The 23,283-nt window shown below is 38.4% G+C and overlaps 2 protein-coding genes across 3 annotated transcripts in view; one reads left to right on the forward strand and one right to left on the reverse strand.

The window, feature by feature from the left end:
- The window catches only part of prtga (protogenin homolog a (Gallus gallus)), a 69,175-nt gene that overhangs the window by 342 nt on the left and 45,550 nt on the right, over positions 1-23,283 (forward strand). Inside the window, exon 1 of one of the 2 annotated variants that reach the window (XM_028443177.1) lies at positions 11-103. The exons of the other annotated variant lie outside the window; for it this stretch is intronic. The gene's annotated coding sequence lies outside the window, so the exon portion shown is untranslated. Of the gene's footprint in view, positions 1-10; positions 104-23,283 lie in introns of those variants that run through there. 2 annotated transcript variants of the gene reach the window in all.
- Positions 5,499-21,325, reverse strand: LOC114461233 (DNA-binding protein RFX7-like). Its single transcript, XM_028443172.1, has 9 exons — positions 20,908-21,325; positions 16,882-16,915; positions 14,218-14,303; positions 13,949-14,071; positions 12,870-12,986; positions 11,725-11,809; positions 11,425-11,638; positions 9,929-10,209; positions 5,499-9,318 (listed from the first exon to the last, which is right to left on the reverse strand). Exons 1-9 carry the CDS (start codon positions 21,009-21,011, stop codon positions 6,241-6,243), a joined length of 4,122 nt encoding a protein of 1,373 aa, XP_028298973.1. The 5' UTR covers positions 21,012-21,325; the 3' UTR covers positions 5,499-6,240.

The raw sequence follows: 23,283 nt of genomic DNA on the forward strand, positions 1-23,283 counted from the left end.
GAGTTGATGGCTGCCTGTCACACGGTCACCACTCCCCGTATCCATCCTTCCCCCTCCTCCTCCTCCCCCTCCTCCTCTTCCTGTAACAACCCATGAAGAGTCAGTAAGTAGTACAGTAGTAGTGTCTAAGTCTGATACTTTACTTCTATAATACCTCACACACATGACCACAACACCATTACAGAACATGAAGAAAGCAAACTAACACATAAACACAACTCACACTGGAGTGTGAGTAGTAGTAGTAGTAATAGCAGTAGTAGTTATAGTAGTGGTAGTAGTAGTAATAGCAGTTATAGTAGTGATAGTAGTTATAGTAGTAGTAGTGGTAGTAGTTGTAGTAGTAGTAGTTATAGTAGTAGTAGTAGTTATAGTAGTGGTAGTAGTAGTTATAGTAGTAGTAGTAGTAGTAATAGTAGTTATAGTAGTGGTAGTAGTATAGTAGTAGTAGTAATAGTAGTTCTAGTAGTGGTAGTAGTAGTATTGTAGTAGTAATAGTAGTTATAGTAGTGGTAGTAGTAGTAGTAGTAATAGTAGTTATAGTGGTGGTGGTGGTAGTAGTAGTAGTAATAGTAGTTATAGTAGTGGTAGTAGTATAGTAGTAGTAGTAATAGTAGTTCTAGTGGTGGTAGTAGTAGTATAGTAGTAGTAATAGTAGTTATAGTAGTGGTAGTAGTAGTAGTAGTAATAGTAGTTATAGTGGTGGTGGTGGTAGTAGTAGTAGTAGTAGTAGTAGTAGTAGTAGTAGTAGTAGTAGTAATAGTAGTTAAAGTAGTGGTAGTAGTATTAGTAGTAGTAGGTTTGGGACCAGGGTTGGTTCAGCGATTTTAAAAGTGGGGGTGTTCTAAGGGTAGAACAACCGTCGACTCCCAATTCATGAAATTAATTTACTAAATCCATGATTGATAAAGCTGTTATTAAGTGAGTGATTCTCAACATGTGGCTTTTCATGTCTTAATTTTAATTATTATTCCCCCAGAAAATCCTTAAATGGGGAAACATTTTAACCCCTTTTTACATTTTTCTTTGGCCATTTTGCAACTTCCTTTGTCCCATTTTTGCTCCTTTTCCAAAAGATTTCACACCTATTTGTTTTGTTTTTTGTTTTTTAGATTTTAGCTACCTTTAAATAATAATAAATGTCCCTTTTTCCTAATTTTTGTCCATTTTTGCAAGTTCTTTTTTTACACTTTTATCCCATTTTTGTTGATTCTTGGCACTTTTCATTTAAATAAGCCACCTTTTGCCCAATAAACCACAAGTTGTTTCCTTTTCCCCTACATTTTGCCTCCATATATTTGTCCTTTTTCACTCGTTTGCCACATTTTGCTCATTTAAGTGGCCATTACATACCACCTGTTTCCTTTTTTTTCTCAAATTTTTTGCCTCCCTTAACCGCTTTTGGCCCATTTTAGTCACTTTTACTTTTTTTTGCCACGTTATTTTTTCCATTTTTGGACTACTTTTTGCCACCTGTTGCTCATATTTTGTCACTTTACTTACACTTTACTCATTGCTTAAATTATTTCTTCACCTTTTGCTTTTGTTATCAATTACTATTGTAGACATATATACGGTATGTATATTCTTTAGCTTTGATTATCAATTTGTATTTTGTAATATAGACGTCAAATGGGGGTGGCCTAAACAAATCAAGCTTTTGTCGTGAGCCTTTGATTATGTCACCAGAATCAAACATGGGAAATAAAGAGATGGTCATTTGAACCAGTGTTTGTCTAGCAGAGGAAGTGAAAGAGTAGCGCATTCTATAAAGGAAGATGATTTTTGATTTCATCTCGGACTGCAGTGTGTTGATGTGGGTTACAAAAGAACAGAGTGTAGCCGAGATGGAAAGGTCTACTTACCACCGGGGTTGACTTAGGGTCAATTCTAATTGTAATCACATAATTGATAATTCATTACAATTATGGTTTATATATAATTTGTAATTATAATTTAAAAAATCTGTTGCTGTATTAATTGTAATCAAATTGTAATTGAGTTTAAGATAATTGACTTTGTAATTGTAATTGCCATGAAGATACTTTTTAATGCAAAACTGTGCAACCATGATGCAGTTTTATATACAGTTCTACACATATGTAGTTAACAATTATTAAAATGTGTTTCATATCAAGCTTTCCCACATTTTACAATTTAAAAAATAAATAAATCAAAGGTAATACGGACAGAAAAAAGTCTCAGATGCCCACACCAAAACTATTAATACCAATCTTTTTATTGATTAGCAAGCCTAACAAGGTAACCAAGAGGTAATAAAGAAATTTGAGGATATATATTTGTTTTTAGTTTATTGTACAGCTGATTTAGGACCCGTTATCATAGAAGAATCTAACAGAAAGCTAATACAAGAAGAAGGTTAACTTTTATTGGGTTATTTATTTCAGCCTCAGTAATTGTGATGAATTGTAATAGAACTTTAGTAATAGAGAACATAATTGTAATTGACTTTCTGAGGATGAAAAATATTTTTTATTTTAATTGGAAAAAATGCTAGTCACTATAATCAGAACTGAATTGTAATTGAACATGGATAATTTAAAATGTAATTGGAACCCAACCCTGCTTACCACACCCCGACACTTTGCGATATTGTGATGCCACTCGTACCATCAAATATAGTTCTTGTGGCATTTTAATATTGATTCATTTCAATTCAACTTTATTTATATAGCACAAATTACAACAAAGTCATCTCAGTGCGCTTAACAAAATATAAAGTCCATAGTAAGAAAGAAAGAACCCAACAAGATCCACATGAACAAGCATTTAGCGACAGTGGCAAAAAAAAACATTATTTTTTTTAACAGGAAAAATCTCCAGCAGAACCAGGTTCAGAGGTAGCAGCCATCTGCTTCAACTGGTTGGGGTTAGTGGACAGAAGGACGAACAGAATAGGTTAGAGAGATAGACCATCAGAGTGTCCCAGACTAGTTGAGTCACGAACCATTGATCAGGAACTGTCAGCTCCAGCATCAAGACACCTGAAACAAAAAAGAGAGAGAAGGGGAGGAGAAGGCACAGACTGCAGAAAAATATGATACACTATTAGCAGGTCTGCGTACATGGTTTTGGGCTTTGTTCCTAGAAGTCAGGTTAACATCAGACGTATTGCGACGTCTGCCATGGTCTGAAATGCGACCACTACAGACAAGACTTATCTTGTACTGGGCACACGTAATGGTCTGTGATTGCGACCATTACAGACAAGACCCAGTCTGCTTTAAGGTAACGCAATTATACGGTATACGCTTTAGCAAATAAGTAGGTTTTGAGTTTATTGTTAGCACGTAATGGTCTGAGGTGTTGACCATTACGTGTAATGGTCTGTGATTGTCATAGACCATTACAAACTTTACAGAGTAAGTAGGTGATAGAAGGATGTTGGCCAATATTGACACTACCTTTACAAGGGTCTGGTCGCTAGGCTGTAAGTCCACAACTGTAGACCCTTCAATTTCATCTGCAAACTACAAGCACGTCTTAAAAGTCAATCCACTATTTACACTGATTGTTTCAGATGTTTACAATCTTCATCTAATATACATTTCTTTTGCAACTGCTACAGTAGGCAGGAGGTGTATGTATAGTGGTTCTCAAATGGATATGCACTTATTAGACAACCATTTTTATGATTCAGCTTCACCTATCCTCAGACAGAGATGATAAACTATTTAACAACATCCAACATACTGTAACATTAGCTCAAGTGTTTAGGTCAGGCTACTTGCCTTTAAATCACATACATAAAGAAGAACAGTCTCAAGTAATGTACTTAAAATGTTTATTTGTTTTTTTTTTTTTTATTTAAAAAAAGTATTTTAAAACAAGTAAACCTGTACAAACCAGTGCTTTGTTTAAAAAAAAAAAATTTAAAAAAAAAAGCCCTTGAAAAATGGGGAGGATCTAGATATTGGTGCCAAAGTATCACAACAGCCTCCAATAAGGTCAACAAGAACATGAAACAAAGAGGTGAATTAAAACTAAGAGAACAGATGGCGACAACATTGGGTGGATAATTGGTTCAATATTTGACAAACAAATAAACCATGTTAAACATGCAGATTTGTAATGTATCCTAACAACCTTATGATCATGAACAGGCCATTTCCAATAATATAATATGTGAGGGGAAAACAATCAATATAAACAAGGTAAAAGTTATATATACAAATCCAGCTCTGAAAAGTTTAAAATGCCAATTCAAATATTAAGTGCATTCGTTTTTAAAAAGTCCTATTGATTTCACAAAGCCGAACCCTTTTTTCACATTGGACTGGCTGGTTTGAAAATCAGGTAAAGTACATTAAAAGGATATGTAGTTATACTTTTCAAGCATATGCTACAAACATCTTATCAGTGCATATAACATCAGCATTAAAACACAATTGTTCACAAAAGCTACACTTTAAAAAAACAACACACAGTAAATAAATAGTAGTAAAACAAAGAAAAAAAAGAAATAATTAGCCACACAAAATTCTCTCTGTACAGTATGAGTATAAACTAAGTGCAACCAACAGAACATACTGAGATCTGCAATATAACAGTGCATTAATAAATTACAGTGCTTTAAAAACTGCCTCAATACCGATTGCTTTCACCTCTTGGCTTTACAAAAGCATCAACAACAGTAAACAAAGAATGTCTAAACATTTGATCTCATGACTCATTTTTGAGATGGTTTCCACATATTGAACCTCATCTCTCGCTCAAATGATTGAACACAATTGCCGTCAGAAACATCATTCTCAGTATGCTAAAAAGACATTAGATATGGCAGCGCATGTTGTTTTGGGTCACATCTTTGGCATGGACGTAAGGCTCAGAAACCAAAAGCCCTCAGAAACACCTTCCATGTGTGATATCTTCTCACTCGACAAATTAGTGCAACGCTCCAGTTTCACATTTTTCCTGCAGCTGTTACACATCAGCATCATCCAAAACATGTATAACAACAAGGGAGTTTTGGCATTCATCAGCTCAGTCAGGTTGTCATTTTCGCAGCTCGTTTTGTTCCTTTGGAAGTCTTTTAGAAAGTGATTAAACTCTGGTCTACGTACAATACTGTGTGACACAGCTACTGCCTTAGTGCTTTTTGCATATACTTAACTCTTTATTTTCCCAGATATAATTGCATCACAAAAATTTGGCTTAGTATCTTCTATTTAGTTTCTTTTGTATTGTAAATTAATGCAATCTGCAATAATAAAACTGTTTGAAGATTCTGTTATAGTAAATGCATCTCCGTGTCTGTCATCTGTACAATGACTCCAATATATCCTGATAATGAGGATATATTAGCAAACTTACATTTGATTTAGAGGTTTTTACGGCTAAGCCATTAGATTTAAATATTTTCACATTGATATTATAAGAATATTCTACTTTCTTCTTTTCAAATTTCCGCCCAGGATCAAAGCATGAAATTATATTCACAATTCATCCATTCATGTAAACATCTTTTATTCTTCAGATATTGGATTTTACTTGACTGTTTTTTCATTTTTTTTTTTAATATCTAGTTATATATTTTTTTAAATCTCATGGATTGTTGCATATTGTTTTAAAAAGGCATTGTGAAGGTGCAGTGTGTTGTAATTGGCAGCATCTTAGGGAGACCTAAGAATTGGCCAAGTATTGATTTTTAATACATAAACTTGAGACTGCAGAGTTTATGTAGCTAAATACACGTTTCCTTACTTCAGTCTTCTAAATATGGCCAGAAGGTCCATTAGAAATGTTTGCATTAAAGACAATGTTTGATTTGGTTATTCCCTGTAGCAATATTACATAACAGTGCAACCTCTTTGAAAACCTTTTTTCCTTTTTGCATATAAAGGATTTACTGTTGGGTTAAAAAAAAAACACACACATTTTCAAATAAATAAATACATATTATTAAAAGGATCCCTTTAAAGATTATTGTAAAGCTGTCTAACTCCTAGAAAAGCTCTGTTTGTAACATCAGTTTAAGGTTAAAAAACAAAAATAAATTTAAGATAGTTTCTTTACTCACTTATTAAAAATGCTCTTGATAAACCAACATGAGGTAACGCTCTTTCCTTAAAGCCAAATGACCAGCATTTTAACCAGAGCGTTACATGGTCTCATTATGACCCTGGCACTTTAAATGGACAATCCTTGTGTAAATGCCTGAAAAAAAAACAAAAACAACAATAACCACACATTAACATGTCATTAAAAAAAATGCTGTTCTCAGCCCATCAACCCTACAGTGGGATGATCTTTGCTTTCTAACCAGTCCAAATCACTGGCATGGGCTGCCTCGCTGGTGATTTGTTGAAACAGTTGATTGTTCACCAGCTCCTCTGGAATAGAGTTCTGATATGATCCCTGCTGTAGACTGGGGTCAAACAGCAGGTGTGTGTCCAATGCAGAGAGGTCATTATTGCTGCTGGAGAGCTCAGATGACAAATCTACTCCCCCTCCCAGGAGGGGAGATGCTTGCTCTATAACCTGGTGGCCTGCGGAACGACCACTGCCTGTCAGTAGCTCCTGATTGTGGTTAAAGTCACACTGTTGCTGCTGCAAAGATCTGAAGGCTAACATTGTCAGATGGTCTCCAGAGGCCAATTGAAGTTGGTTGTCACTTGCAGACAGGCTCAGTGAATCATTCATATTATTTTCCATGGGGTAAATGGGCCGCTGTAGCTTACAAGGGGAGTCAGAGTTCATCATGTTGATGTGGCTGTTGGTGCAGGAGAGGTCAGGGCCTGACTCCAGCATTTGCGTCAGGTTCATGCATGCGGTGTAGGTAGAGGTTGAATTATTTAAGCCCACACCTCGCACAGAGTCATTGTGCTCTCCATCCAACTTCTTCAAGAGTACATTGGAGATGTTCTGGTTGGTACATTGTTTTCCTGTGGTGGGCAGGACCTTGGTTTGCATCATGATGTTAAGTGGCACTGAGCGACTTCTTTGAGCCATGCTGCTCACCCCTAGATTTGTCTGGCTGTTTGCAAAGATATTCAAATCCTCAGGTAGTGCAGGAGAATTAAAGGCAGAGGCTATTGAATGAGGTACACTGCTTCCAGGGTTTCCAATCATGTTTTTCTGATGCACGGCAGGGCTTACACTGCGGCAACGAAAAGTTCCAGCAGACGAGTTTGTGGTTTTATTATCGAGAGGAGCAGGCACGGCAAACCCCTCCTGTCTGCTCATGTTGGCCATGCTGGTAAGTTGTTGCTGAACAGGAGAGATGGGAGTCAGGCGGGAACAGTGGCTTTCATGGTGCCGTACATGAGGAATGGCAAAGGCGTGAGGTTTCTGGAACTGATAGCCTTGGTAGCTGGGAAGAATTCCCATCCCACTATTGGATTTGTTTGTGTTTCCGCTGCAGCTGCTGTTGTAACTGTTGTTCATCCACTCCAGCCGGGCCTTGTCTGGGTGAGTAGCCATCGGCCTCTGCATCGGCTTGACTGGGCTGCTGGAGATGCTGTTGTTGTCGGGGAAACTGGTGATATTGGAGTTAATGGGTGTAAATGCAAAGGGGTTTCTGCACTCCACTGGGCTGGGAGGCACTGTGCTGCTGCAGTTGGAGTGTGGAGTTCCAGCTGGGGTGTAACGGCTGCTTCCCAGTGCGCTGTCCACTGGGGTGGTGGAGGCCATTTGAGAACAGGGGCTCTCATCTTTCAGGCTGTGGCCTCCACCAATCATCTCTGATGTGGGTGTAGGAGTGGGCGTTGGAGTTTGGATTGGGTTACTGTGGTTGTTAGCAGGATGATAATAAGTTGCAGTGTGATTAGCAGAAGGGTTGGTCATCACAGACTGATGGCTTTGAAGCATGGCACAGCCTCTTAACTCCTGCAGACGATTGAGCTTCATCTGTTCCTCCATCTGCACCAGCTCCTCCATGATGCTGTCTTGGGTCAAATCATCATCAAAATGAATGTAGTCCATATCTGTCTGCACATGAACCTGATTGGCTGATGGACTCTGATTTAGAAAGTCTAAACTATCAACTGCAGAATTAGACGGAGTGCAGGTCTGCTCTGGAGCTCGTTCTATATTCCCTGTGGTTGAGTCTGTATCTAAATATCTCTGAAAACTGGGGTTAGTAGGTGTGGCCATAGCTGCTATGTGCCCCTGTTGTTGCTGTGTTAATGGATGACTGACAGAGGTGCCAGTTTCCATAACAGAGATGGTATCCCTCTCCATTGAGCTTTGTGTTTTGGCAACAGAGTAAAAGCCGCTGGCTCTGAATGAGGAGGTGCAGACTGTTTGGACTTGAGTGGACAAGGCAGAGTTCATTCTCATCTCCAGCTCTCTGGTGGCTGGAGCACTTTCAGGTCTGACAGGAGCCCCAGGCCTGGGGTGGATTCCGTGTCCTGCAGTGCCCTCTGCTGACTGTTGAGCGGTAAAAACCCGTTTCACTGGACTAAAGTCTGGACTAAGACCTGATCGTTTCCTGGACACAAGACCTTCTTTTGTTGAGATGCTTTCATCAAATGAGGAAGTTCTGCAGCTACTCAGTAAAGCAGAGCCTGCGTTCTGAGACTGGGGAGTGATCATCTCACCTACTGCATTATTGCTGCTTTCAAGAGTTGCCAAGGCATGAATGTGTAATGGAGAATTTCCATTGTTTTTAGTGTTGAAGTAGTCACTCAGACCCAGGAAACCTTTACTTTGAGGTATGGGCACACTGGCTGCCCTCTGCACACCACCTGCACCTTTGCTCAGGTTTGTTGTTTGAGGCATATCTTGACAGTTGGGTCTTGGTGATTGGCTGTCCTTTTGGAAGTCTAAATTGACCATCTCAATGTCAGTCTTCTGGGAGTTGTCTGTGTGCCCTTTGGCAGCTACAGAGGCCAGAATGGGTGCTGCTGATACACTCCTCATGCTTTGATTAGAGTTGAAGTCATCCGTTGGTGCAGAACTTAGGCTTACCGGCGTTGAACACAGTGCATTGGTCATGAGGGACGTGGTGGTTTCACTGCTGCTAGGAGCCAAAGATATGGCTGTCATTGTCACAAAATTGACTGGACTGACATGGCATGAGGTCATCACAGTCTTAACAGGGTTGTTGGCAATGATCATGGTGGAGGGCGAGCGCAGAGCAATGGCAGTGGTGGCTGAAGGTTTAGGCAGGATTTGTGCGTAGCGCTGACGAGCAGTGCGATCCCCAACATTGCTGGGGATAATATTCTGAAGTACTTTGGGGTACGGCTTGATTGACTTTGTTGGCTGGGTGACCATCTGAATATTGATTGGCAACATTTTGCTCTCCAGTGTTGCAACTGGACTCTGAGACATCAGCTGACCACTCCTCTGTATCTGCAGGAACAATGATGGGGTAAGAATTATAAAAAAATAAACTGCAGCATATTAGACAAATATGCTTGCTTAGTATAAATATTTTAGCTAAAATTTAAGTGACTGAAATTAGCAATATATTATCAATGTTAGTATTGTATGCTTAAAATGTGCACGTGTGTGCGTCTGGGTTTTACTAGTCCCTCTAAGTTTGCTTTAGTTCTGGCGGGCCGCAATCCTGCATGTCTTAATTGTCTCCTACCTAAACCACTAAGCCAGCTGGCTTGCGGTGGCAGGACATCCGCAATAAGCAGGACTGCGACCCTCAAAGACTGAATTTGAATCAGCCAATTAAAACTACAGCCTTCTGTCCTCTCAAACCTTGCATAAGCTACTGCATATAACTCCTAACCTGAACATAATAGAATATGGATAAATGTCAGAGGTTAGTTTTAAACTATAAAGACTGTTATTCTAATTGAAGAATAACCAATACTTTGGAGATGTAAAAAGAGTTTACATATATATATATATTTAAAATTATATATTGATTTTAAAATTTAGTTATATTATATAACCACTATGTAAAGAAGTCAATACTAGTCCTAGCTTGTATTTTGAGCTCACTTACTGGGATAGGACTTGGGACCGCAGTGACCACAATGCCTATTGTTGGCTGTGGTACGGGAGGTGTAGGGGTCTCACAAGGCACACTGTCATCCACTCTCTTAGTTTGTTCCTCTCTGGGTGCAGGAGACTGCAGCTTCTGCTCCTGTTGCTTCCTCTGAATTTTCCTCTGCAGTTGCTGCTTGGCGTCAACAGATGGAGAGGACAAGGTTGTTGTGTGAGGCTGGAGTGTGTGTGCCTCTGCTGTAGGGACGAAGGCTGAGATGCTCTGTGGAGTTTTTACCTCTGGAAAAGGGGAGTTTTTAAGTCACACTTGAGGCCAGCAAAATGGTATTCATACATATCAACCAATACCATTTCAACCATATTCAGTTTTAATTTTTTCCAATGAATAGGGGCATAGTGGTAAATTACTAAGGATCATCCTACCTTTAAAGTGGTTTGTTTTGTTGTAAATATTTTCATAAGGATTTTGGAAAACATTTTCAAACAATCGGATTGAAACCAGCATTTACAATCAGATACATACTTTTGAGAGAATCTTTTTGTGCTTCCAGTAATGACAATGTCCGTCTTTCATTAGTTTGGTCAATCAAAACCGAAGTGAAAATGGGACTCTTTAATTGGTCAAGAATAGTGTTCATAGCGTCTATAACTTGATGTTGGAATGATCAAATTCCGTCATTTAAAATTTTCAAAAACATTATAACAGCTGGATCCCACTAGTCAGTCTTTCTGAATTAGTGATGCAATCACTCACTGTTACAGTTTGAAGTCGAAGCCCATTCACGTTAGCTTGATTAGAATTTATTTTGGAAGTGAATGTGTGTGATGGTCCCGTGTACTTTGAGTAGTCGACTATAGCCTCCTGCTATGAAGAAGCTTTGGAGGAAAATGGATGGATGGGAGAAAAAATGATTGCAAGATTTTGTTTGAACATCTCCGAATCAATAGGAAAGGCTTATAACGCCATGGTGTCACAGTTTCTACATTTTGACAGGAAATTTAGACAAGACTTTTAATTAAAGCCTTTTCCACAGAAGAACTACACAAGGGTTCAGCATGTAGTTTTTAAAACTTACAATATCCATATGAAAGAGTTGATGCGCATGTTTATGGTCCCACTATAACACCTCTTTTCACCTTTGTTCAACAAAGACAGATTTTGAAAAAGCTTGCTAGCAGATGTTGAAAAAAGTGATGCATTGGAGGCACTTTGGTATAAACAGAACAGAAGAACAAATGTTCTTCACGCATAAGTAAGGGTTAGTCTTTATCAATTCTGAAACAAACAAAACAAATAAACAATTATCAGGATTTATCCTAATAGCAACATATATTTGTATAGGTAATTTTACATCTTATTTTGTTCACTAATCTAGACAATGTTTACACCCTAGTTTAAACACAATAGGAGCTTTCAGGTGCAGTACCAATCCTCTATCACTGGGTGTCCCTACAAAGCTCTTTCACACACATTAGGTATGGATTAGGTTTTACCTGCAGCTGTGCCCGTCATCATTGTAAGAGCTGCCAGGGACTTGTTGTTGATGTAATGGCTGTCAATTAGGAAGCGAGCCAAATCCTCCACAGCATCAAACTGCCGTTTCAGCACTTTCTGAGCCCACTCACACACAAGATCGCAGGCTGCAAACCGCACATCCTCCTGAATGCTGCTCAGCTGGCCCGGGGACTCCAGAATATCACAGTGGCTCTGCATACACGGCATAAATGGTGGTTAATGAGTGAGCCAGAAGTGTGGCTAGAAAACAAATAATCGAAACAAAATGAAGAACTTACTCCATCTGCAGGTGTATTGAGATCCAATGTGGGCAGAGACGGCATGTGGACAAAAAGTCTTTTTCGTAGTCCACTATAGCAATATGTAAACCAGGGTTAAGATAAACAACACAACACTGATCAGTCTTCATTACAATAGCACTGTAGTGGTTTGAATAAATCATTAAAATCACTCTGAACCTTTTGTCCCACCATGGAAAAGAATAAATGACTCAAATACATGACAACAGTTAGAGAAAGGAGGGTAAACAAAGTTACGTTGACCTCAGGTAACAATGTTTGGAAGATGAATGTTTGAGAATTAACCAAACTTATCTAAACGTATCTGAACATTTTAGGTAAATTACTTTTGTTCAATCTATTTTTGTTCGTACGCAACATGAAACACATTTACAATTCAAATAGCATTGCTTCCAAACAAGGACCTTTTTATAGGCAGCCAATATCAAGATTTGTCCTTATCAATAAAATGAGTATTGCCAGGAACAGTTCTGTGTTTCATATTTTACATGCACTTTAATTCACATCTATTGATGTAGCAGTGAGCAACCTCTAAACCTTTCAGTTTATTGGATTGGAAATAGGATAACGGTTACACAGCACGATACACACTATGGAATTAGGACTAATTCAATTACCATGTGTCCTTTGCAGCTGTTCAGGTGCTCCCTAGATAGACGTCGAAGTCTAGGGTCTGGTCTGTCTAAGTGGAGTTTGCACGAGTGTGTAAGAGATTGTTTCTGGGTACTTTGGTTGCCCCTTGTAGTCCTTAAATGTATGTAAAGGTATTTCAGATTTCAGGTCTGTACTTCACCTTGCAACCTAGGTCAGTGGTAATACGCCCCATAACGCAAATCAGGATAAGACTGTATAGAAGATGTATGCATTTATAAATTGTAGTTCCAACTGGATTACTTCTGTTAACCTGTTTAAAGGTTGTCAATCTCAGTTTGATTTTGCACATCTCTGTCCTAAAGCTCAAGGTTACATTGATTCACCATTGATTCAGGGTCCGTGTTTCAAAGGCAGAAGGGGGTCTTTATTTCATTCAGTCTATATTTAGAGGGCTTATGGACTGCACCAGCAGAATGTGTGTTACTAGCGACAGAGGCTGGACTCTAACAACCCATTTCAGTGAAGGATATTTAGATTTTCCTCTCATCCCGAGTCGACGCGCCTTCATGGTCGGGAAAACGTTTTTCATCATTTTTCCAAAGTCTGCAGCACTCAGCGGCTGGTAGTTTAGATTGTCACAGAAGTTCCTGAATGAACAAAAATCAATAGAAAAGATTAGCACAGATCAGATGATCAACTGATAAAGTATCTGTTCACAAATTGCCCTGTGCTGTGTTTAAATCAGCCTACCATGCAGCTCATCATAATAGAGCAGATGGACACAGTTTGTCACTTACTTGTGAACACGACGGAGCTTTTAGCAGCAGTAAAACATTTCCAGTTGGAAGTCACCGATGCCAAGATCCGTGTTAAATAGACCGAAAGGTTAGAATCTCAACTCATCTACTACTCTTGCTTTGTGAGAATTCAAAGATTATTTGGTGTGGTTATTGCATGTCCTTTGAACACTTGGCACCATACAGACATGCGTAAGTACAAGTTAAATTATAGGGAAGTAATGTTACCATGGGCAGTAGAGATCCTGCCACAAGACAGTGTAAAGTCTACACAAAAAGGTTTGCTTGCTTCAAAAGAGTTTTTACATCCAAATGTCTGAATGCAAATTAGTTTAAGCCCTAAATTCATTTAAGCTTTGAACAAATAGATACCTAATAGGAGTTTCTTGCCATATAAAACTTAATCAGCAGCAATAACCTTTTAAAATAGTTGATGACAATCCCAGTTGTTTTACTTTAAAGAGGCTCTTTACCTCCCTTTAAAGCCTTCTCACCTGTCAGAGCAGAAGGCGCCAACATTTCTGGAGGGCGCTGTATTTCTGTTCTAGTAGGGTTAAAACGATGGTTACATAACATGTTCGGAGCATTTCAATGACTGTCTCAGACTTTCCATTCTAATATTACCAACACATGCTGCTCTCTGATTCTCATGCCTGTAGCATCTATTTATAAGAGCCTGCAGCACTTTAGATGAGAAAGAAGCTTAAAACCTGGTAGCTCCCACACAACACTGGTGAAAACTTATATGGAGACAAAGAGAATGTGTTTGTGCGTTTTTTCATCTTTACACACTTTATAGTGTTGATAATTACTTGTATTCATCGTAGACCTCTTGCTTGGGAAGCGAAGTCTCTGGATACTCCTCTAAATGATTGCGGATCCAACTAAAGGCATGCACCTGCTGTATGCGACTCGATGAAAGGGCACTGTGGTCACTGAGGAAACACACATTTTAGAGTCATCAAAGAACAGTCCAGGCAATGTACAACAGCAATCCCTTCTGTTGGTCTTTGGGGCTCACAAAACATTACTTTGACATCTATCATTGTTCTATCATTAAATGATTTTCAGTGTTTTTTACCTTTTATCTGCATTGCTGTTAGGATAAGAAGGCAACTTGAGGTAAAGATAGAGTTTCTCGATGTCCGAGAACCTTTCAACATCATGCTGTGGAGATAATAAAAAGAGCAAAGTCAGGCACCATGTCTGTTCTGCAGGAAAGTAGATTAAAAGTGTAATCTTTAAGAGTCCGTAAAAGAAAAGTTTTACTATGAAAAAGATTTTAAATTTAGAGTAATCATTTTTGACAGTTCTTTGTTGGCCTATAAGCTTTAAAGACTTTACTTTCAGTAAAGAGTAACTAAACCCCAGGGGGAAATTGAAAAATTGCCTTGATTATGGGCGGGTCTTCTCGAGCGGTTAAGACGCGCATATTCTATACTATAAAATCTTCAAAGAACAATCTCTGCTATTCTAACTAACTACTCAATACTCTCTATACCTCTCCATCCAACTTACTCGCCACAGATTGCAGTCGACAGGCGCTCGTTTTTTTAAGAGGGGCGGGGCTAACAGTGTTGTAAGAAGCCACTAAAACATCACAAACCGCCATTCTCAGCTGATAGCAAAATTCAATTGTAATAGCCTGGTTTTTGTAGGATGGGTGGGGCCAATAGTAACGTAAGAATAATAGTAAGCAGTGGTAGCCTAATGGTTAAGGAAACTGGCTTTTAACAGTAGGGTTTCTGGTTTGAATCCAGTGCCATCGCAGTGGGATGCTGAGCAAGTCCCTTAATGCTATCTGCTCCCCGGGCGCTACACGGTGGCTGCCCACTGCTCGTCAGAAATGGGTTAAAAGCACATAACTAATTTTGTGCATTTACCTGTACATATATGACAATAAAGTTGATAATTATTAAAACCAGCATTATTGGCCAATAGCTAAATTAAATTGTAATAGCTGGGTTTCAACCCATAGAAGGCAACAACTCAAATATATAACAACAAAATATCCAGAATTGAAATACTTTGACTAAAATGTCATGAGTTGGACATGGATCAATCAACAACAAGACTTCAATACATTTGTTTTCAGCAGAAAAAAGTGGTTTTAGGATTTAGTAATAATACATATCATAATAATAATATCACTTGTTTTCAATCTCATCCTAGTCAGGGCCTTTGGGCACAAGTCAATGTAAACCCCAGATAGATCCATAGATTCAGTGTATTTAGAAACTCACAGTGAACCAATCACATTCCATAAGGACATGACAACTCCACAAAGAGTATTTAAACATCCTTTGTTTTTTTTTAAAGGCAAAACCACTAACTGTAACAACAAAAAATATTCAAAAGTGAACCAGAACAATTCAACTCTCCTCAATACACAATAAAATTTAGATCCGTGTTTCCCAAACTTTTCCGTCTCATGTACCCCCCGAGCCTCTCTTTAAATTAGGAGTAGTTAGCAGTTAATCTAATTTAGTACTCCTTGTTTTATTTACATGTTGTTTACATGTTTGCCTCTGAGCTCTCCTCTACAGCTTGAACAACAGCACAACCCACACCGCCTCGTATGAATGGGTATGAATTGTGCTTGACTGTTGGTGGTGGTCAGAGAGGGCGTAGGTGCAAAATGGCAGCCATGTTTCTGTCAGTCTGCCCCCATCAACATGTTAGTAAAGCTTTTGTAGGAAAATAATTATTGTTTATTTTATACTGTACTTGTTGTTCATTGTCGACGGGTGGAAAAGCTGGAAAAGCTATCTGCTAAGCATGTATAGTGTCTGAAATAGGCTTATAAAATGAGGAAATATATTCATGAATGTTTCCAAGTACCCCTATGGGTACATGTACCCCAAGTTGGGAACCTCTGCTTTAGATGATTGATATGTACGACATATGATTAGTAAATCAACAGAAGTCAGTTGAGGACGTAGATCTTTTTTCAGCACTGTACGTCCAGTGTTCACCAGTGAATGGTCACTTCCCAAGTATTCCAACATGTAGATCTGCTATTTAAAGACCGGTCTATTTTAGCTTGATCCCTGCATCTCTATGGAGCCCGTCTGATTGGTTTATTTCACTTTATGGCCCCAACACACCAAGTTTGTTAAAAGCAGTTTGTATAAACAAAATCTAATTAAGAATGAATACACATCAAATGTATCATTTAAAGTAAACCTGTGGCCAATTGTTTCCCTAATCCCACTGTAGTGTAAGCCATTTTACGGTTAGGGTACCTACCTAATATTAAGGACAGATATCACCGGTTTATGACCACTGATGCATTCTACTGGCCCAGAAAGGTGTACGTTTTGATAATCTAACTACAGGACACTGAAACTGTCATTTGTACATCTGCTTGAAGATCCTACTATTTGCACATTTACGTATCAATGCTCAATACATGTGAGTGTAAAAATGAATGAATTAAACCTAAGTCTGGTTTGGATATTGTTTCATTGCTGGCGTTGAAGGCCTACCACTGACCTACCGATGTCGGTATAACAAGTGGACGCTTGTGCTGATTAGCCTTCAAAGCTTTAGCTGCAAGATTTGTGCTTTTTCCTTATTCACCTTTTGATAAAAACAAAACCAAAAGATATATATCTGTTTGACATGCTGGAAACAGAAACGCATAAATGCTAATAGTTTAGCAGATGTTGTGTGTAGCTGTCTAGTTGTTAGGGTCTTAATAAAGTTGTAGTAATTGTCTGAAGACGTGTCAGAGGTTACTTACGAGAATGCTTTCCACTTTCAGCTGGACCGATTTGCTGCAAAACACAGACATGGTATAAATTAGTATGAAGCTGGTGTAACATGAGCGCTTGTGTCTAAAGTGTATTTATTTATAAAGCAGCAGAATGCACGGTATGAGTGACCCTCCCACCATGATCTCTAAGGTCATGTATCCCACCACAAGGAACACATGTTGTCATATGTAACACACACACACTCACACACACGCGCACAGAGAAAAGAAAAGATAAACTTTTTTTAGGGATAGGAATTATAGAAGTCTATCTTAATATATATATATAATTTTGTCATTGTTTTTAATCGGATCTTTACTTAATTAAATGTTAGTTAGATACATTGCTTTTTTATCACGTTTAGTTCTATGTTTACATCCATTTGCCGAGATAACCATCCATCTGGGTAAAAAATAAATACATTTAAAAACCGATCTCATCACTTAAAAAAATTGCGCAGAGTTAAGTGAACAGAAACTTTTTCATTTCTAAGCGCGCACACAGGTCAAGCTTTTGTTGACTGCATGGCAGAAGGTAGGTCACATTTAAAGACTCTTACTTGATAACACAGAACAGGTCACAGTCGGGAGCTCTAAGCCAATGACGAGAGCCGTTCACTTTAATTCACTGTTACTTGGCGGGCCAAGGATTTCCCAGTCCTGAAAGGCCACCATTAAGCTGTTTGCATAGGAGATTTGTGAGTAAACCCAATGACACCTGATGCAACTTTCCATGAGTAGTTAAATTAGCAACTGTCTATCAATTAAATTTCACTGTGAGTGAACGTACGTTAGATAGTCTTTGATGATGAGGGCTTGAACGAAAAGCAGCATGTCAGCAGGTTTTGTGTGCAACCTGCTGACTGACAGATACGAACCACGCTGCAGGTCACTGAGGCAACATCAATGTTTATGCTCTAATCCTCTTGGCGTGTAAACGTTTATGAAAAATAGGAAATATTCAATATTACCGACTTGTGCTTTATTAAAATAAGTTGGCACTAGAACAGTGAAATACCGTATTTTGGCTGCGTTTCATCCCTGCAGACAGTTGAACCCTGAACTGTTTCCTGGTCGTGTATCATTTTGACATTTAATGCCTCTTTGGTATTCACATAAAGCACTCGAGTCCATTCAAGAAAAAGAAAAAAAGGTGATGAATCTCCTTGTTTTGTCTGAGAAAAAACAACAACACTGTTTAATAAAATACAGAAACAAATTCAAATATTTTTTTTCTCTGTCTCATTTGTTTGCACTTTCATGCAAATTCAGTAATTTCATAAAAGTAATAAAAGATTAGTGTGTACAAAATAAATAAATACACAAGTTACTGTTCATTAATAAACACATAAAAAAAAAAATAATAATAAAATAAGGGAAAAAATTCAACACAGGGGTGAGGAAAGAAAATGATCTGTCCTTGCACAAGACCTAAACCTTCTGGTGAAATACAACAGCATGCCCTCACACTAAACTAAAGCTTGATTTGTAATTGTCATTTTTGTTAAACAACAACTCTCTCTATTCATGTCTTGTCTTTTTACATTGATTTACTGCTACAGTTTAAGAAGCTAGTTTAAGGACTAGTAGAGAAAAGGTTTTATACAGGTGGCAGGTCGTAGAACCGACAGATTAATCGACAACGGTCAATAACCCAACCGATTAATCGGTCGGGCTTTAATATGCAACTGATGTAATAACTTTTTTGCTGCGTGCAAATTATGTTGAGCTGTGCTGTGCTTTCTGCATTATAAGCAGTAATTACTACAAAACTACAACACTGGGAGAAATGCACTTGTTCATTGTTTGCACTTGCAGTTACTTTTTTGCATTATCCAGGTTTTTCTGTTGGCAATTTGAGCAACTGTATTTGTTTATTTATTTTTTACACTGAATTCCAAAAATACAGTTTGCACAAGTTTGCCTTTTCTTATTTATCAGTAGCTTTACAGTCCTTATGTTGACAGTGTTACTATATAAAGTTCCGTATTTTAATTTAGTAGTGTTTTGATCCTTTGTCTTGAAACATATTTTGGTATTATAGGAATTTGTGTTCATGTACTAAATATATATCCTCATATCACTGTTGTTATTTTATATATCAGCCTATAGTTAATTTACATACACAGACACATCGAATATCGGCTTTTAAAAATCCAGAATATCTGTATCGCCCCTAAAAATCCAATATGGGCCGGGCTCTACTGGCAGGTTACACAGGTGGTGTCCTGATATTGGGACTTTAATCTCTCCTTGAAGACCAAGCAGATGCCTGCTTTACATCATTGAGTCAGGGTTTGAGGGGTTGTAAACCTACAAATACATGGTAACTCACATCTGGGAGGATCTCTCAAAGTACCACTACTTTGAGACGACTGGGCAAATTCAACATGACAAACAGAATCCTTCTTTAAGTTGAGTGTGTCATCACCAACTCCCGTTTTTGTGTTGCAAGGTAACTTCACAGAAAAGGAATGAAAGGTCTTTAAAATGGTGAATAAGTGGCCATTAGTGAAGCAGCCTCACCATCATCAAGGTTATGCAGTTCACGACAACATCCGGGGCGTCATACGCCATAAAAGGACTTGTTTATGCTTTGGCCATGAATTAATATAAAGTTTCCTGGTGGTAGAAGATACATACAGTGGTAATTACAGTACATTACATGCTATAACATGTTGAGTTAGTATCCATGTTTAAACTCTTGTGGGTAACGTATCACATTGCTACAATTTTATGCTTTGCTGCACTAACACAGCAGTCATTCACTCCAATCAGGTTTTTGTTGTGCATTAAAACATCAACATAATCGAGTGGATGGCGGTTGTCGACACAGGTTGTGAAAGTTACTTTTGGTACCGTCTCCCTTCAATTTAAGATCTGTGGTTTTGCATGGTGTGCACTGTCGCTGTTTTGTGCTGTATAGGAGTCTTGTTTCCTTGGTGGCATTAGTGACGCACAAGTGATAGTTACAAAAACAAAGGTATGACATAAACACTCTGTAGCCCTGCTGATGAATGAGGCCCTTATCAAATATGCTATGTAATATGCTGTACATTCACAAAGAGTATAATATCAGGAATCTCTTTAAAAAAAAAAAAAAAAAATTTGATCTGTTTAAATGTAGGTTAATAATAATATTGTCTGTGTACCCAACACACTTTATATTCTGGTTTTATGGTACCAATGAATCAAATACAGATGAATGAGAGATAAGGGCAGTGGTTTTCAAATTTTTTTGGCCCGAGTACCCCCCCCCCCCCCTCTAATTTCTGAATGCAAGTACCCCCTTTGTCCGGCTACAGCATTATGCTTAGAATTCTATAAAAAGAACAACTGTAGAAAATAACAATGAAATTAATCAGAGATAACACACATTTTAAAGAATCTAATTATGTAAATAAGTAAAATGAAACAGTATTTGGTGCATCTTGAATAGATTTATTCCTATAGGTTTTTTTTTTTTTTAATTATTATTTTTGTCATCATTTCCAGTCATCTCCCACCTGGTGTGGGACCAACACTGACCCTTGTATTTTCAGTTCTTGTTATAATCAAGATCATTTTTATCCTCATTATTATGAATATCATTTTTCACTAGAAATAAACCTTCTAAAACTAAATACTTTTAATGCTTTCATTTGTTAATTTTGTACTTTCTCCCTCTTTCACGTACCCCCGTTGTGCCCTCGCGTACCCCCATTTGAGAAACACTGGATAAAGGGACTAACCTCATACCTAAAGAGCACCACTCATAAAAAGCCATTGTAATGACAGATGTTTGCTAAAATGTATTCTATACATGTTAATGTTTATGACCCCAGTACATATAACACGCACAGAGGAAATCAGAAGAACCCATTATAGCTGAATGACTCAGTTTGATGACCAGTGACAGCTGAGTTTTGTTGTCATCATATTGTAGATGATATAAACATGTTCCACTCATTTTTGGAGTTTGAAAATGTACGTGATGTAAACCCAGTGACAATGGTCCATGACCCCTGCTCTTACCAGATGGAGCTCTTGATCCGAAGCTCGGCGCCCTGCAGCCCGGCTAGGCTCTCCACCGGCCTCGGCTGCTGCGGCTCCAGCCCGGCCAGGCTCTCCTCAGCCATTCCTCCGGCCTCGGATCCGTACGGGACCAAGCGGGTCAGAGAGGCGTGGACGGGTGTAGCCGTCCGGCGTGCTCGGCCACGCAATAGAGGACGTCGCGATGTGAGCGGGACTCCTTGATGTTGTTTATATGTCCACCCACCTCTCCTCCACCGGGGGTCGGACTCGGTGCGGTTCAGGTGGCTGACCGCTCCGAGCCGTTCTTCACAGTGTGCAGGCAGGCTACAAGGAAAGCCCACCGTGGATTTGACGTCCGGTAAACAAGTGGGGGGGTGTCCACTGCTCTGTGACTGTCTGCAGACAGCACGGCTTTTAAATGCCGTGCGCACGCATGCGCACTGACACGCCCAGTGGTAAAAACAGTCTGTAGTAAATGAAGCGCTACAATGAACCAGACAAATATCCTCTGCATTTACTCACACATACACACAAACAAACAGCATTGGATCACAGCCCAGCTTCTGTACACAGTGCACCTACTGTAAAGGTTACAGGATGAGCTGAAACACCAGAACACCACACAAACACTATGACAGGTAATATGAAGGAAACATGTGCTCAGTATAATCCACTTAATGCTGCACAGATTCTCCCTGCACACGTCCATCACTGCTGTGCATCACATCATAACAGATAGATAGATCTGGTCACTAGTTTCAATTTCAGGATTTATTGGTTCAGGTGGTGGTTGACCATATATGTATGTGTATATATATATATATATATATATATATATATATATATATATATATATATATATATATATATATATATATATATACACACACACATGTAAATCTCAGCCATAACTTCCTAAGTTATTTGATGGTAATTGTTTGTTTGTTTTTAGTTTGTTTTTTTTACATTGGTGAAGTGTGACAATTTGAATCATGTTGTTGTCCGTATAAATATACATATACAATGTTTACATTAGCCCTATTGAATATATATTTAGTTATAATATCAATATTATAAATATTATATAGTTATAATATTATTATATATATATATATATATATATATATATATATATATATATATATATATATATATATATATATTCAATAAAGTAGTTTGTTTGACATATTCCAACATTGGTCATTTGCCTGAATTATATTTGACTAATTTAGCATTTATTATAATTATAGTTGTAATCCCTTAATTAATAATTAATTACAGTTATGGTGTAATTTTAATTGGAAAAAAATCTGTTGTAATCGTAATTGAATTGTAAGTTAGTTCAGATACTTTACTTGAAAATGTTATTTAAAAAAAATTCTATTTAAAAAAATGTCAATTATAATTTCATTAGACACAAAACTGGGGAATCGTGTTACAGTTCTATGGCTTACACATGTTTAGTTAACAATGATTAAAATAGGTTGTATGCAACTCATGTTTGTACAAAGAGTACAAACTACAGACTATTGCTAAAATTCAACTGTTGTCCTTAGTTGGGCTTTTACATAAGGTATTATAATCAATGCACTAAAATGTAACTGTAAAAATGCTGAAACAACACCATGCACTCACATACAAAAGTGTATACAATCATCACAACAGGCATTTACATTTGGCGTGAAGAAGGATTCAGATACAAAAAGTGAAGCAGGCAAAATACTGAGTATCTCTTGTAAAACCAGTCAATTTTTTGTAACACAAAAACCCCAAAATGAAGCTGGCACAAGTAGAAACTTGAGGGGTGAAGACGCCGTAGGATGGGAGCAAGAACAAGACACAATACAACGTACGACGGAAACACAGCAGCCATTCTATGTCCAAGGCTTGATTGGGAACAGACCACACCTGAGTGTCAAACATGAAGGAACTGGCTACGAGGAGAATGAGGACAACGATGAGAGTTTGAGCAGAGCTGCTGAAGATGACAAAGGAAGCTCCGGCTGGACAGATGAAGACAAAGATATTTCTGGCAGAGCTGACGAAGATAAAGAAGAGAGCTTGGTCATGCTGTTTAAGAGGACGATGGTTCTGGCAGAGCTGACAAAGACCGCTCTGCTCAGAGCTCTGGCTTGGCAGACTGGGAGAGCCTTGACAGAGCTACACAGGCGTGCAGGACAGACTGTTGAGTGAGGCAGAGTCTGGCACCTCCTGGTGCAGGGAGTCTGGCGAGGGCCGGCAACGTGGGAAGCTTAATTCAGGGAGCAGCCACAGGTGGCGGTGTGTGAAGCTTGGTTTGGAGAGCTGGACACTGAAAAATTAGGCTGGGAGACAATGGGGAACTTGGCGGGATTCTTGACTGGAAACTAGCAAGAG

The sequence above is a fragment of the Gouania willdenowi genome, chromosome 3, assembly GCF_900634775.1.
Source record: "Gouania willdenowi chromosome 3, fGouWil2.1, whole genome shotgun sequence".
Taxonomy (NCBI): domain Eukaryota; kingdom Metazoa; phylum Chordata; class Actinopteri; order Blenniiformes; family Gobiesocidae; genus Gouania; species Gouania willdenowi.

Excerpts from the sequence above, each read along its gene's own strand:
- LOC114461233 (XM_028443172.1), bottom strand. The coding sequence starts at position 21,011 with ATGGCTGAGGAGAGCCTGGCCGGGCTGGAGCCGCAGCAGCCGAGGCCG. Across the intron at positions 16,916-20,907 it reads CGGATCAAGAGCTCCATCTG|CAAATCGGTCCAGCTGAAAG; the intron begins GTAAGAGCAGGG and ends TGTGTTTTGCAG. Across the intron at positions 14,072-14,217 it reads AACAGCAATGCAGATAAAAG|TGACCACAGTGCCCTTTCAT; the intron begins GTAAAAAACACT and ends GTGTTTCCTCAG.